This window comes from Leucoraja erinacea, chromosome 4, assembly GCF_028641065.1.
Source record: "Leucoraja erinacea ecotype New England chromosome 4, Leri_hhj_1, whole genome shotgun sequence".
NCBI classification, from domain to species: domain Eukaryota; kingdom Metazoa; phylum Chordata; class Chondrichthyes; order Rajiformes; family Rajidae; genus Leucoraja; species Leucoraja erinaceus.
Window position 1 is genome coordinate 37,269,992 of NC_073380.1, and position 16,663 is coordinate 37,286,654.

At 41.3% G+C, this 16,663-nt stretch overlaps 1 protein-coding gene across 1 annotated transcript; it reads left to right on the plus strand.

The window, feature by feature from the left end:
* The first annotated feature begins 296 nt into the window (after positions 1-296).
* On the plus strand, positions 297-15,158 carry penkb (proenkephalin b). Its single transcript, XM_055634050.1, has 4 exons — positions 297-412; positions 531-643; positions 1,531-1,671; positions 14,244-15,158. The coding sequence occupies exons 3-4, from the start codon at positions 1,534-1,536 to the stop codon at positions 14,901-14,903; spliced, it is 798 nt and encodes a 265-aa protein (XP_055490025.1). The 5' UTR covers positions 297-412; positions 531-643; positions 1,531-1,533; the 3' UTR covers positions 14,904-15,158.
* The last annotated feature ends 1,505 nt before the right edge of the window (positions 15,159-16,663 follow it).

Consider the following 16,663-nt stretch of genomic DNA (forward strand, 5'->3'; position numbering starts at 1 on the left):
TATCCACGATTTCTCCCAGTCGTGTCTAGTTCTGACATTACCGCAGTCGCTAATCCCACTGAAACACGCTTTGAGGGACTATGTGTTGTTTACTATGGTTTTCCACGTCCCTCTCGTAGCGATGCACTGGTTTCGCATTGAAATGTGAATGCTTTTCTCCAGCCTCGTCCGACACAGCCTTTAAAAAAGAAAGAGACTCGGGCATTAATCGCACTTCATTTACAAACGCACTCATTGCCGCCAATTAGATCCTGAAGTATTTTGGCCCGTAGGCGGCAACCTGTCACACGCCACAGAAGAATAAAGTCTGTGCCTTTGCATCATGGGACCCGCAGGCAACTATCTTCTTGTGATCGTTGCACTGAGTCGCTTCGATTTGAGCGCTGTAAATATTAACAATCTGACAGCTTGGGTAAGGATTGACAGTTGCCCACTGTGACCCGCCCTTACTTAAAGACGCGGGGCGAGTCAGTTAAATCAGTAGACAGGCAAACTGCCTACAGTAACTACGGGTCACGTCTATTTTCCAGGTTGTTTCCGGAGATCGGCGCATTCCTCTATAAATACCAGATAAAGTCCGCTCGAACCAGAAACCTACACCCGGCATCAGAAGGTTTGCATTTTCAGAAAGCTTGCGTCAAAGGTAGGTGCAGGACAGCTTTATGGACTAGGTGCGCTGTTTGTCTAAATAGTCTTCGGTGAACGGAAACATTATTTAGTACAACTTTCTGAATTCACTGAAAGTGCACTTGTCAGCAACTATATCAAACCGGTTGTGTTTTTTGTAAACATTAATATAAGTCCGCGCATGCTTTCGTTCTTTAGCAGGGTCGGTGTTACCATGTTCGGAGTTAAACTGGTTTTATATTATTAGTTATGTTTTCAGATTGTGATAAACAGCACAGCAGTTACAAACGTAACGCATCATTTACTGCTCTCTCCAGTGTACGGTGGGTATCTTTACTGCAGCATAACCGTAGCCTGGTTCCTCGTTCCATGAAAAGTAGCTGCAGCCAGTTGTCGGGAGAACTGGAGACACAAGCAACCGCGGATGCTGGAATCTTAAGCGAAACTCAAAAGTGGGAGAGGAACTCGGAAGTCATGCAGTATCTGTGGATGGGAATGGAAGGCGATTTTTCGGCTCGGGTGCCTTCCTCATTCAGGGTCCCGAACTGAAACATCGTGTCCATTCACTCCACAGATACGGACTGCATGGTCCGCTGAGTTCCTCCAACACTTGGTGTTATCTGAGAGCTGTGGGTCTAATAAACAGGCGTTCCTCAAAATGATTTTTTTTCTCCATGATTTTGTTCTTACAAGGCAATTATGATAACGTAAATAACCCTTTAGACCTCCAAAGAATGGTGCAAATCTGATGAATTCTGCGAAGACTTTTACTGATTCCGCCAATGAAGAATGATGCAAATGTGCTTAAATCTTTAGTAAACCGATGCCGGATAAAAGTGTGAATTAGAAAACGACCATTTAACTCTCCGCTAGTTATGTGTTGCTTTCTGTGTTATATTTCAGCTGATGGCGTTACTGTGGAAATACCATTGCTTGGTGGCGGTGTTTTGTGCCTCCTTCGCGGGGGTCGGAGCAGACTGTGACCAGGAGTGTGCTAACTGTGCCTACCATTTGGCAGGCCACTCCACTGAGTTCAACTCGCTGGTGAGTTTAAACGCTCTCCCTTACTTCAACATGCACGTCGATCCTGCTCATGTACGGACGAAATGACAGTTCATATAATGCCCGGGTGTCAATAAGTTTACGCCATTTGCGGGACGGATGTCGCTTGCATTTTGAGTCCGGTCGCTGACCAAGCAGTCTCCGAGTGCCCCGTTATTTTCCATTGGTATAGAGACATGCCCAGGAAAACGCCAGGTGTCTGGCGTGCACATGGGTCTCTTAGGAAGGTGATCATTTGATCGCCGATTTTAATTATTGGTCTGCATCATTTATCTAAGTAGCGTGGGCAAGTGTACTGTGCGCGGGTAAAACGAAAATTAAAAAAAAAAATCAGTGATCCAATGAAAAGGGCGATAAATCTGAGAGCGAGAAAGGGCCAGCGAAGAGGAAGGCGTGTGAAAGAAGCGTTGTCCGGTTTTACGGGCACAGAAGTGATTGGGATTGGCCATTATTGCCCCCCCCCCACTCCCGTTAAACGACAACGGCTAGTCCTTTAACAGGAGAAATACATCGGAAACAATAGTCTGAGGCAATGCTGGTCGTTCTTCGATGTTGCGAGCGCCAACTATCGTGGGTAGTGACCAGGTGCACCAAGCAAAACCGCTGAACACTGCGTGGGGATTATCGGTTAAAATCTATTCCCCTTTATTCACACTTGCCCACAATCTTGCCTCGGCGAAATAACAACAAATGTACTCGCTTCAAAAGTTCGAATTACTGAAATAGTTAAGAATAGTTAGTGGACGCGACCACTGCCCGAAACAATGCGCTTACAGCTTTCCGTTGCCAAAGTTAGTTGGAGATCAGAAAATGCTCGACTATCTCGTCGCTTTCGAATTCAAACTGTCGTTTTAAACAAAAAGTTGTAATTTTGCTATCATGAGACGTGACCTCGCTGTTCATCGCAATATGCGAGATGTGCATTTTAGCGCATAGAACAGTACACTACTGGAACATGTCATTCGGCCCAAAATATCTATGCCGAACATGATGCCAAGATCAATTCTTATCTGCCTGTACATAAACCATATCCTTCTGTTCCATGGGGAAATAATTTGCCACTCGCTACTTTTTTTTTGTTTTACCCTCTCGCCTTAAAGCTACACTGTCTAACATTTGATCTTTCCACCCTTTAAAAAAGATTCAGGGCGTCTACCCTGACATAAATGTATGCTCTTCTAGAAGACCTTCCCTCAACCTGCGTTCCAGGAAAACAGTCCAAGTTTGTCCAATCTCTTTCTGCATCTAATACCCTCTAATCCAGGCAACATTCTGGCCAACCTCCTCTGCACCCTTTCCAAAACCTCCCCATCCTCCCTGTAAAGGGAGCGTCCAAGTCTGCATGCAATGCTCCAAATGAAGCCAAACTAATGACGAATGAAATTCCTATCAGTCCTATTGGATTTTGACAGGACTCTGGTAATTACTGAGGAATAGAGGGTCCTTGGGTATGCATTTCAAAGGATCGTGTAAAGCGGCAGCTGGTAGATAAGTAGATATGCGGGACACTTGCCTTGATCAGCTGGGACAACAAAAAAAAGGCAGGAAGATTATGGTACAATGCTAAAATTATAGACGGTAGCTGGAGTACTGTGTGCAGTTCTGTGGATTTTCACACAATAGGAAGTATGTTATTGGACTGCAGAGGACATTCACCAGGATGTTGCCTGGGTTAGAAGGTCTCGGTTATAATGAGAGACGGGACAGTCATGGGATAGTGATTGACATTATTAGAGGGTTGTGGATTCATAGGTTCTTAATGGTTAGTAATGGTGTCATGGGTTACGAGGAGATGGCAGGAAAATGGGGTTGAGAGGAAAGAATAGATCAGCAATGATCGAATGGCAGAGCACGCTCGATGGGCCGAATGGCCTCATTCTGCTCTTTTGTCTTATGGGCACTGATAGGGGCATGGCGATAAACATTTCTACTCTGTAAAACTGTTCATAATCAGACGTCGTAGGTTTAAGATAAGGTGTAGGAGATTTAGGAGGAGGCAAAAGGGTGTTGACATCTGGAACGCACTGCCTGAGGAGTGTTTGGGCCAGACGCCCTGTAAAGGTTTACCAAGTAAACCTATAGATGAGCCCCTGTGCGGCCACTGGGACAAAAGCCGCCGACCTGCTGGAATATGGGATTCAGCAGATTGATACAGAATGGCCCGCGGGGACGCGGGACAGGAAGATCTGTCTCCAGACCGTATGATTCAGTTACTATAAACCCTGCGCTGAAAAACATCAGGGCCAGTTCGTGAGGGCATTTAAAAGACAAACCGATTGATACAGCGTGTAAATATCTCCTTCGGCCCACAGAGTCCAAGCTGATCATCTATCACCGGTTCACCCTAGTTCTATGGTTTCCCATTTTCCCATCCACTCCCTGCACATTAGCAGCATTTCTGCAGAGGTCAATAAACCGACACATCTACCACATGTTTTGGGAATTGGGGGGGGGGGGGGGGGGGGGTGGTGTGTAATCGGAGCGCCTGGAGGAAACCAACACTATCACGGGGAGATCGTGCAAACTCCACATGGACAGCTCCTGAGGTCAGGAGAGAACCCGTGTCTCTGGCGCTGTGAGACAGCAGGTCCACGGTGCCACCCTAATCTGAACTCTGGAATATAATGGGCAATGTTAATTAAACGACGAACCAATGTCCGACTGTTGAGGCCGGAAGGTATAAACACGCAGTTGTGGAAATCTGAAATAAAGACTGAAAATGGTGGGGATATGCAGGAGGGTGGGAGTATTTGTGGAGAGAAACTTAAATCAGGTCCATGATATTTGAAGATAATGAATTTGATGTCTGTAATGCCACCATAACAAATGGACAACCTGTTTTGTTTCACTACCCTCAACCTCCCTCCCACACACCCCCCCCCCCCCCCCCCCCCCTTCCCAAACGCACGCATAACGTTCCCCTAGTGCTCAAACGCCCAGATGCTTTGCATTGAATGTAGTTCATTCCAAGGGCGCGTATCTGGCTGCGATCTGTATCTGTGACTGGAAGATAAACGGTAGAATGAATCTTTGCTTTCGCTGGGCTCCCAGAAATCCTCAACAAATGCGGGCCCTGCAGACGAGGTAAACCAGTAGATCGACGAATATACGGTGCGTTTACTATGTTGTGAAGAATGCATGTGCAGTTTGAGAATATTTACATAGTCCACATAAACATTGCGGAGATGTCCTACTGAAATCAAAATTGAATGTTACAAGTGAGTATAAGCGACACAGAAACGTGTTTATCATTAGTGGGAAATGGGCACACCATAAATTCAAAATACAGATGTTGCTAATAGTTTCAGGATGTAACTGACACAGTGGGTCTAAAGAAGCAGGATATGGCCAAAGTGTGAAATATGTTTTAAAACAATGTTCCAGGCCCGGCCTTTAAACAACGCAATGTTAACAACCGGCCCAGAGCAGCCCACATGCTATTCTGATACAATAGAACGCCCCGTGTGCGGAATATTTAGGGTGTGGGGTTGGGGGCAAAGATGTGGAGGGGGTCAGTCTTAGTCTCAATCCACCCATGTTCTATCCTCCATTGCATAGACCTTCTAACCGCATACACTTTATTCCTCCCAAGGAGGGAAATTGATCTGCCAATAGTCATAAAACCCCCCACAAAATACACTAAATATGAAATTAACGTTGTGCGAAGATTGAGGGTGGGTGGGGTGGGGGTGCAAAGATTATGGAGGGGTCAGTCTTAGTCTCAATCCACCCCATGACAGAAGGGGAAGGAGTTGTACAGTTTGATAGCCACAGGGAAGAAGGATCTGAAGAAGGGTCTCGACCCGAAACGTCACGCATTCCATCGCTCTATCGGGAGGTTGCACGGAAGGTCACTGGGTCATAGGGCTCGACGCACGGAGCCGCTAAATCCAACTGGAAGACATCCGTCACTTCCGGTATATGTTATTAATGCTAGAAACGCGTACTTTCCTACCTGTTAAAAACCGCCAAAATGTTGGATTTTTGCGCTGAAAAAAAATGTGGGAGTCGGGGTAAGTGTGAGAGACATGTACCCAACTTTAGAATTCCAAACGTGAAGCGAACTGAAGGAACTACAGCAGCTAAAGTGCTTGGTAAACATTGAAAATATTGGGAATTATCGCGTTTGCTCACTGCATTTCATCAAGTTAGGCATTATTTGTATTTTTTCTTGATTCCTTTGGTATCTAAAAATTCTCATGTGATAAATCTGGCTGTAAATTTTTCTTCAGATGCGTTTTCATTTTGTATGTAAAAACCCACGAGAACCATGGGTTTTTACATACAAGATACAGCCAGATTTATCACTTCTAAAACGTTTTAGATGCCAAAGGAATTAAGAAAAAACACAAATAATGCCTTACTGTTGATGAAATGCAGTGAGCAAACGGCCAATGTTTCGCAAGCACTCTAGCTGTTGTCCCTTCAGCTCTCGTTTTTATCTACCGTCATTTCTCCTCACTTTTGGAATTGTGAAGTATGCTAAATGTCTCACACGCTTATCCCGATTTCCATAATTATTTACAGCGCAAAAATTGACAATTTCAGCGGGTTTTGATTTAAATCTTTTTATTTGAATTTCACAGCAATTTGCATACATACAATGATAACAGACAGTGACAGTCAAGGCATAATTGTGCAACAGTATGTAAGCGACCCTCAAAGCCCTTACCCTTACCCACCTTCAACCCACCCGAATCAGGTCGGAACCAAACGGGGACAAACAACACTCACATACATACACATCCACACAAATATGGTAAGATAAACGAAACAAAAAGTACTAAAAAAAATTAAAATTATAATTAAAAAAGGGGGTCACTAATAACAGTAAATAAGTAAGTAATTAAATAAATAAGTGTGTGTGGGGGGGCGGGGTTAAGGGGAGAGCAGCTGCAGTAGAGCAGAACAATGGTGGAGAGCACTCACTCCTCTTCTGAGTCCGGGGACAAGTTGAGAGAGTTAACAAGTTCCAAGAAAGGGTTCCATGTATCTAGGAATGTCTTGGTAGAGCCTTTGAGAGAGAACCCAAGTTTTTCAAGCTTTAAATTGTAAAGCACCTCCTTAATCCAGCGGGTGTGTGTCGGGGGACAGGTGAGCCTCCAGTTAAGCAAGATCAGTCTCCGGGCTAACAAGGTTGTAAAAGCTAGAACCCGTTTCACCGCAACAGGGAGGTTGGTGTTGGGAGGGGTGGTGAAAATGGCTGACAGTGGGTTTGGTGCAGCGGGTTTTAACGGGCCCGCTACGCTGGAAACAATGGTAAGTGCCTGCCTGCAGTACATCGCGTGTAATCCATTTGGAGTAGCGTAGCAACAGTACAGGTCATGGGTCGTGACCCAACTGCCGTGAAACCTCCCTATAGATGCTGCCGCACCCGCTGAGTTTCTCCAGCATTTTTGTCTACCTTCGATTTTTCCAGCATCTGCAGTTCCTTCTTAAACAGGGAAGAAAGATCTCATTGAATCCCAGTGAATGTCATCGCATATGTTGGTGTCCATTCGCCTCACAATAACATAAATATCCAATTCTGTTATTTTCAATGGCCAACGAAAGGAAATGTGTTTACACAAAAGTTTTATTTTATTTTATCATTTATCTACTTTTATTTTTTAAATAGTTCAGATAAAAATATGAAAACTAGTTATTCACAGGAGTAAATAATATATCAATAATAGATTTTGTGTCTATCTAATAAAGTTGGAGTAACTCAGCGGGTCAGGCAACATCTCTGGAGAAAAGGAATAGGTCACACTTCGGGAGGAGACCAGGTTGAATATCAGGGGAAAGGGAATAATATATATAGACGGTGATAGAAACTAATGAATAAAAGAGGAAGGACATTCTTGCTATTGAGGGAGTGCAGCGTAGGTTCACAAGGTTAATTCCTGGGAAGGCGGGACTGTCATATGCTGAGAGAATGGAGTGGCTGGGCTTGCATACTCTGGAGTTTAGAAGGACGAGAGGGGATCTTATTGAAACATATAAGACTATTAAGGGTTTGGACATGATAGAGGCAGGAAACATGTTCCCGATGTTGGGGGCGTCCAGGACCAAGGGCCACAGATTAAGAATAAGGGGTAAGCCATTTAGAACGAAGATGAGGAAACACTTTTTCACACAGAGAATTGTGAGTCTGTGGCATTCTCTTCAGTATAGGAATGGGAAGGGGAGTCAAAGTGTTTGGCAACCAGGAGATCACATATCACTAATTCTTCATCTAAACAACAGTTTCTGCAGTAACCTCCAACCAACCAAATTTTATACTTCTTAAACCAATAAATTTAAATGAGAACGTCAAATGACTGAGCATAATAGTCGTTTTTCACTAAGGGCGCCCTATCCTAGTCATCATAGCAGTTTCACTGTCATCCTGTTCAGTGCTAGGAATATAACTAGCATACAAATTATTGTTTCACGGGCCATTGACTCAACTAAATAATAACCAGATGGTGTTGGAGCTAGAGAGTTGTTAACTGAATTCACAAGCAGCCTGTTGAATAATGTTGCTTTTTTTCAGATTTGTGAACATATAACAAGCTGGTATAACTCAAAGACACTGGGAGGCATCTTCAATGGAAATACAATTGTATGAAGCTGTTATGTTACATAAATCAATGTTAATATATATAAAGCCTTCAATGGCCCCAGGATACCCCCAAGCATTTAACAGCCAATTAATTCCTTTTTGAGGCATAGCCAAATTGGTAATGCAGAAAAAGCAGCAGTTAATCTGCACATCTCAAAGTCCCAGAAATATCATTAATCTGCTTATAAAAAAGAACATTTGCAGATGCAGGTTTGTATAAAAGGATACCAAGTGCTAGAGTAATTCAGCAAGTCAGGCAGCATCTCTGGAGAACATGAATAGGTGACATTTCACATGGGGACTCTTCTTCAAACTTCACTTCTGATCTTGATTGAGGGAGAAAGTCTACCTTGTACTCTTGAACTATTCATCAAAATGTATCAGGAAATCTGATATATTATCTACCAGGTTACAACTTTGAAGGTATAGCATTTATTCAGATCCGAGTTGAAAAGCCAGCCTAGACCTTCATGCTCAGTTCTCTGGAACGGGAAACTAAATTTGTTATTCTAACACACACAACAGTACTGCCAATTCAACCATGATCATACTTTGAAATATTGTTTGCAGATTAATAATTATTTGGGGAAATAATACCTTCCCTGTATGACAATATTTTATTTTAAAGCTTTGTTTCTTGCATATGCGCTGATTTAACATAAGTAGCATGTACATTAAAGGCCCACCTTGGAGCAATGAACAATAAATGGAACAGCCGTAGCTACCAATATCTGCGTACCAAGAACGGTTCATTTATAAATGGGGTTTTGTAGAGTTGTGCAAAAAAAATGGGAGATCAGTATCTCTTTCCCAAAAGGATAAGTATGTTCTTGGGAGAGAAGGGGGGAGGGAATACATCCTGATTACAGCACTGGGCATGGTTTGTATGAACTTAAAAATATCTGAATCAGGAAGGAGTAGGTCATTTGGCCCCTTGAAATAAAATAATGGAGGATCTACTGTAACCTCAACTTTGCATTTTTGTCTATTCCTAATAACCTGGCAACCTCTTGCTTATCAATAATCTATCTCGATCTGCCTTGCAAATTTCCAAAGATTTTACTTTTCAGAATACTTTTGATTTGGAATTGGTTTGAGTTTCAGAATACTCAGCGAGGGAAAAAAAATGATCACCTCATCTCCATCTTAAATGGACCACACCTTACTTTTAAATAATGCCTCCCAGTTTTAGGTTTTCCCAAAAGAGGAAACATCCTCTTCACATCCACTCTTTTAACATCCCTAAGGATCTTAACTACAAAATGTCTGATAGGGTTTCAGTCTGTTGCTGCTTGAGAATCAGTGGGCAGAGATTGAAGTTAGAAAAAAGGGACCGAAGATGAATAGTTTTACCATTTAAATAACATTCCAACATTCTTTACTCCAAAATGTATGAACTCAACTAAACGTCATCAAAATCTAAGCCACGTCTCCACCTGATCACTCCATTTAGTTTTTTTATTCATTCATCAAATCAATTCACTTGGCAAGGCCAGGGTTTAATTTCTATCCACTATGTCCATCCCTAATTGCCTAGGAGTAGTAGTGATCCACCATCTTCATCTGCTACAATCCTGCCAGTGAACATACTCCCACATTGCTGATGGGTATGGGGTTCCTAGGAGCAGACCTTGTGATAAAGTCTGAAGAAGCCTCCCGACCCAAAACGTCAGTAATTTTTCTCCAGAGAAGCGGCCTGACCCACTGAGCTGCTCCAGTACTTTATGTCTATCCTTGTAATCTTTATGTCTATCCTTGTATCCTTGAAGAATACAGTTGAACAGAGGGATCTGGGTATAACCGTGCATAGTTCCTTGAAGGTGGAATCTCATATAGATAGGGTGGTAAAGAACACTTTTGGTATGCTAGCCTTTATAAATCAGAGCATTGAGTATAGAAGCTGGGATGTAATGTTAAAATTGCACAAGGCATTAGTGAGACCAAATCTGGAGTATGGTGTACAATTTTGGTCGCCCAATTATAGGAAGGATGTCAACAAAATAGAGAGAGTACAGAGGAGATTTACTAGAATGGTGCCTGGGTTTCAACAACTAAGTTACAGAGATAGGTTGAATAAGTTAGGTCTTTATTCTCTGGAGCGCAGAAGGTTAAGGGGGGACCTGATAGAGGTCTTTAAAATGATGAGAGGGATAGACAGAGTTGATGTGGACAAGCTTTTCCCTTTGAGAATAGGGAAGATTCAAACAAGAGGACATGACTTCAGAATTAAGGGACAGAAGTTTAGGGGTAATATGAGGGGGAACTTCTTTACGCAGAGAGTGGTGGCGGTGTGGAATGAGCTCCCAGTGGAAGTGGTGGAGGCAGGTTCATTGGTATCATTTAAAAATAAATTGGATAGGCATATGGATGAGAAGGGAATGGAGGGTTATGGTATGAGTGCAGGCAGGTGGGACTAAGGGGAAAAAAAACATTTGTTCGGCATGGACTTGTAGGGCCGAGATGGCCTGTTTCCGTGCTGTAAATTGTTATATGGTTATATGGTTAATAAGGAATATATTTTCAGTTTTAATGTGCGATGTTAAAGGGGCCCTGCAGATGGCGATATTCCTCCATGACTGCTACAAATGTTTTTGTCTCCATTTCTGTCTGTAGCACCAATATTTTATGTTTAACTTAGAATTTGCCGCCTTATTGTGTTATCAAGATCAACAATAAATATGATGAACAACTGAGAGCTGGATCTTTCCAAATTGAGCACCGTAGTTTGTTGGATATAGATTTGGTAAAAGGCTTGGAACATCAAGCTAATGTTCAGCCTTGATGTACCGAATGGCACATTGAGAGTTGCTCTTTCTACTGCCGCTCCAAATTGGCCACCACTTGCGCCCTTATCTCACGTACTCCCCATTTCTGTCTTCTACTCATCTTCTAAATCAGCTTTCAGCTTCATGAGTAATGTTGGTTCCAGAACAAATTAGTTACATTCTATGAGTGGAGCATCTTGGCATAAACTGCTATGCAATGTCCTGTAAATCAAAATACTTTGAATGCTGGAAATACAAATAGAAAGTACTTGAACACACAGCAGGTTGGATAGTAAAAGTGGAAAAAATTAAGAAATGAACAGGTTTTAAGATACAAAGGATGGTTGGAAAGACTTGTGATAGGACAGAAAGACAGTGAGATTAAATGACATGAAGAATGAAGGGAAGCATGGTAATATAATACATGTCTAGAGGAGGTGTAATTGAGAATTGTGTCATCTTAGAAACTGCTCCTCTCTCACTCTACCCCTGAACTGATGTGTGAAGTGGGTTGAGTTGCTTGTGTCAATGTGATCTTGTGGTGCCCAGTTCCTCCCTGTATGTAAACTGACATGGGCACAACATCCACCCTTTGACAGACCTTTCTTTTTATTGGATTTGCTGGGTTTTCCTTACCATGATGAGCCTAGGTGGAAGTGTCAATTCAGTTCCCAACAAGCTGTAAATATGTTTGTTTGTAACAGAGCAAGGGGCACCTGACCCGACCTGAAAATGAGAGAATCATTACTTGAAATTGTTGAATTCAATATTAAAACTACAAAGCCGTTAACTGTCTACAGTTCCTCAAGCTTATGTTGTGCCTCATTACACTGGTGCAAGTGAAACAGGTGAACAGAAGCTTGCCTATAGATGCTCAACAGTGGTTAATCAGACTGTGTTGGATCACTGCCTGATGTTAGAGGAGATCACACTGTGAGCAGTAAGTACATTATTCCTTTCACAGTAGTGGTTGTCTGAATCTGGAGGCTGCGCACTGCTGCAATGCTAAAACATTTCAAAGCAAAATTGACCTTATTTCAAGCTTGAAAGAATGTTGATAATCTGGTGAAGACAACAAAACTTTAGGTATGAAGAAGAGACTCGACCCAAAACGGCACCCATTCCTTCTCTCCAGAGATGCTGCCTGGCCCACTGAGTTACTCACACCTTTATGTGCCTATCTTTGGTTTAAATCAGCATCTACAGTTCCTACCTACATAAAATGTTAACAGCTCAGCAAATATTTTTGTTAATAGGTTTAAATGATGGAGGGAAAAGTGCAGTGAATAGATGTTTGAAATGCGAGTCATATAATTTCTAAGGATAAGCCAACCATGTTTAAGGCCATGTAGGCACAAATTCAATGATAAATCCTGTCATTTCCCATATTGGATTTGAGCTCATGGTTTTTGGACAGAACGTTGAATTGAGAGCTAAACAGCTGACGAGATGTCAGATGAAGTAAGGCTGATAGCTGTTCGCCTTAACATTGCACAAAAAATTGTACACTTCAATTTTGCAAATTTTAATTTGCTATTAAAAGGCTAGCCGACAATTCTTTGTTTGGTCATTAATAACATTAGATAACTGCTGCTATTAGATAAATATAATTCACAGGGAGTGGGTGAAGTCAGATATGCGACAAAATTGTAGTATACGCTGCTTTAACTAAAGGTTATTTGCATAATTTTAAAATAAAATATGGATATTTATGTATAATTGACAACGATATTATGGTTAAACTGATGCTTACTAAAACTTTGATTTCATTAAAAACGTACTGACCCGGCAGAGTTGCTGCTTTCATTCAACTATATACGCACCTCCACACAGCAAGATTCTAGAAATGATATTGTACCATCCATTTCCCATTTTAAGTGAAAAATGTGTTCATTTTGAATACTGATGCCATGTTGGATTTTGATCATACACAGCTGAACTTGTTACATGGGCTGTGATGACTTTCACCTTCCCTTTGGAATTCTGCCCCACCAAAACATGCTATCAAATTTCTGGATAATAAAATTGGGATAATCATAAAGAAAACAAATCTGCTTGAACTGCAAAAGCCAAGTATTCTAACTGTGGCAGGGACAGCATTAGTTTTCATGTTTGGCTTGTAATTATACTCTGGTTGCTAAAATTGCTTTTTTTTTTTCAATTACATCAGAATATAAAAAGAAAATAATCAGTGTATTGTGCCACAGATTGTATGCTTACAAATGATCCTCCACTGAGATTCTAATGCAAATCTAATCTGTCAAGATTGCATTTATTATCCATCACTAATTACTCTGATAGTTGGTATGGGCTGTCTCTATGATTCATTGTGAGATAACAGCGATGGGACTTCCAATACGCCAGTGTTCTTGGAGCCCATGACATTCAATCAGCTGTCCAAATGTCTTTTAAATGTTGTTATTATACCTGCCTCAACCACTTCCTCTGGCAGCTTGTTCCATATTCACATTGCCATCCTTGTGAAGAAGTTGCATCTCAGGTTCCAATTAAGTCAGGTCCTTCCCCTCTCACCTTAAACCTCTGGCCTCTAGTTTTTGATTTCCCCTAAGGAAAGGTCTGTGTGTATTCAACTTTTCAAGGACCCTCGCGATTTTATACACCTCTATACGGACACTTTAAGGAATAAAGTCCATCACACTCAACCACTTGTCCAGCACACTCAACTCAAGTGCTGGCAACATTCTTGTAAATCTTCTTTGCAGTCTTTCCAACATAACGTACTCTGACATCAATTTAATTAGGCTATTTTACTTCTACCAAAGGTTCATCTGTTCTACAACATTTTCCAGTGCCTTCACTGTTCACTAGGAATATCATACTCTGGTTTGATTAATGAAAATGCAACATCTCACACTTCTCTGAATTGTACGTCATATGCCATTACACGGCCCACTTACCTAGCTGATCAAGTTCAACTGTAATTGTTGATAACCTTCATCAATATCTATAATAATGATTTTAATGCAACTTTACTATCCATGCCTTGTACCTTCTCATCCAATTGTTTATATAAATGACGAACAACTGTAAACTGATGCTCTTCACTTCACCACACATTATAAGAAGCTATAATTTATTTTATAACACTAAGGCATTGGAACCAATCCTTGGTTTATGTGATTGCCATGTTGGATTTTGGTACGTTAACCATTGATTAATACATAAATATTATTTTATTCCAGAGCTGCATGTTAGAGTGTGAAGGTAAGATGCCTTCAGCAAAGGCATGGGGGATATGTAAGGAGCTGGCGGAAGTTAATAAACCCCATGATGACAGTCAAAGTGCTGCTGAAAATGACAAGGAAAAGGAAGAGCAACGCCAGCTTCTGACCAAGAGATATGGTGGCTTCATGAAGCGCTATGGCGGTTTCATGAAAAAAGGAGACACCAGTGACACATACATCTCCAATGCTGACGATGAAAATAAGGGGAGGGAGATACTGAATAAAAGATATGGAGGATTCATGAAGAAGGATGCTGAGAGTGCTTCTTCAGTAGATACCACTGATGTCCTCAGAGAGTTGCTGAACCTAAGTGAGCTCAATGATCGGAAGCATTACTTGGACCAGAGCGACTCTGATAGCCGTAGTGAGATCATGAAGCGATATGGAGGATTCATGAATGGATTCAAGCGAAACCAGGAATTTGAAGATTTACCAGAACTGCAAAAGAGATATGGAGGCTTCATGAGAAGGTTTGGGAAACCAGATTACCAGAAAAGGTATGGTGGATTTATGAAACGCTGGAATGATGCTCTCGTTCCTTCCGATGAAGACGGTGAAATATATTCCAAAGAAGTTCCTGAACTTGAAAAGAGATATGGTGGATTTATGAGAATTTAAAAGCTTCATCAGAAAGACTGTCTCTGTTCTCGGATTTAAATGTACTGTGTTGCTTAGAATGTACAGGTGTTTTTTTTTACTTAGTTTACCAAAAACAGAAGACCTGCAAAGTACAAGTTAGGTGCAGATCTATGTTGCCTTTGGTCAAGATGAGGTTGTCAAATTTAATTGTACGCCTTCTTTGTGCACATTCTTCTCAAACAGTAAACTTGTTAAATGTTGTCTCATTTTCATTAAATGCAAAACAAAGAAAAATCTCAAATGTGTGGTTGTGTATATTAAAATAAATCTAACTGCAAAATATTTAAATTCATCGTGCAATTTTTATATTTATTCTTTAACTCCCACTAGAAAATATACTTTTAATCTTATAGTCATTTCTATTTTTCAAGTTCTCATTTATTTCAATGAGGTCCTACTGCAGTTGTACAGGGCCCTGGTGAGACAGCACCTGGAATATTGTGTGCAATTTTGGTCTCCTAATTTTAGGAAGGACGTTATTGCTATTGAGGGAGTGCAGCGTAGGTTCACCAGGTTAATTCCCAGGATGGCGGGACTGACATATAATGAAAGAATGGGTCGACTGGGCTTGTATTCTCTGGAATTTAGAAGGATGAGATGGGATCTTGTAGAAAGATATAAAATTCTTATAGGATTGGACAGGCTAGATGCAGGAAAAATGTTCCCAATGTTAGGGGAGTCCAGAACCAAGGGTCACAGTTTAGGAATAAGGGATAGGCCATTTAAGACTGAGATGAGGACAAACTTCTTCACCCATAGAGTTGCTAATCTGTGGAATTCTCTGTCACAGAAGGCAGTGGAGGCCAATTCATTGGATGTTTTCAAGAGAAAGTTAGATTTAGCTCTTAGGGCTTAAAGAAATTAGGGGATATGGGGAAAAAGCAGGAACTGGGTACAGATTTTAGATGATCAGCCATGATCATATTGAATGGCGGTGCAGGCTCAAAAGGCCAAATGGTCTACTCATGCACCTATTTTTCTAACAGATCATTCAGCCCATTGCATACACCAGCTTCTGTTAGAGCCATCAATAACATTGCACTGCCATCCATAATATTTCCCCATTTCCCTGCAAATTGTTCTGTCGTAAGCAAATATTCAACTGCCTTTTTAAAGCCTTCTTTGAAGCCTATCTCCACCGTTCTTCAAGACATTGGATTTTAGATCATGGCTACTATACATTATACTCTATACGCTAGCATATTTGCCAAATATAACTGGGTCTCCTGATCTTATCTTGATTTATTCGATTTAAACCAGTCATGATTTGGACACCTCTGTCAAATCTCTTAGATTCAAGGAGAACAAAATCAGCTTCTCCATCTGATATAACGGCTTAAAGCTTGGTCCATGGAATTGTTGTAATAAATCATTTCTGTGATCTTGTCGGGATCTTCGCGTCCTTCCAAAAACTAGGTGACCAGAAATGGATGCAATGGTAATGCCTAAACAAAGTTTAATACAGACCTTCAGAAGCAACCAACATTGGTTCAACCTTGCAAACAACTGCTTCACACTGAAGGAACTCTTCCAGGTAACGATCATTTCAAATCTTTCATCCTCTACCTCAAATCATCTGAAACGTGTCCTTTTCCCACATCCTTCATATACTAGGCACATGATTCCATATTCATTGATCATGAAGTCAATTTCAGCCCCTTTTGTTTCTACATGATTTCATACCGTGATCCCAAAAATATAACAATTCATGTAATTTCTCTCAGGATGAATTGCATACA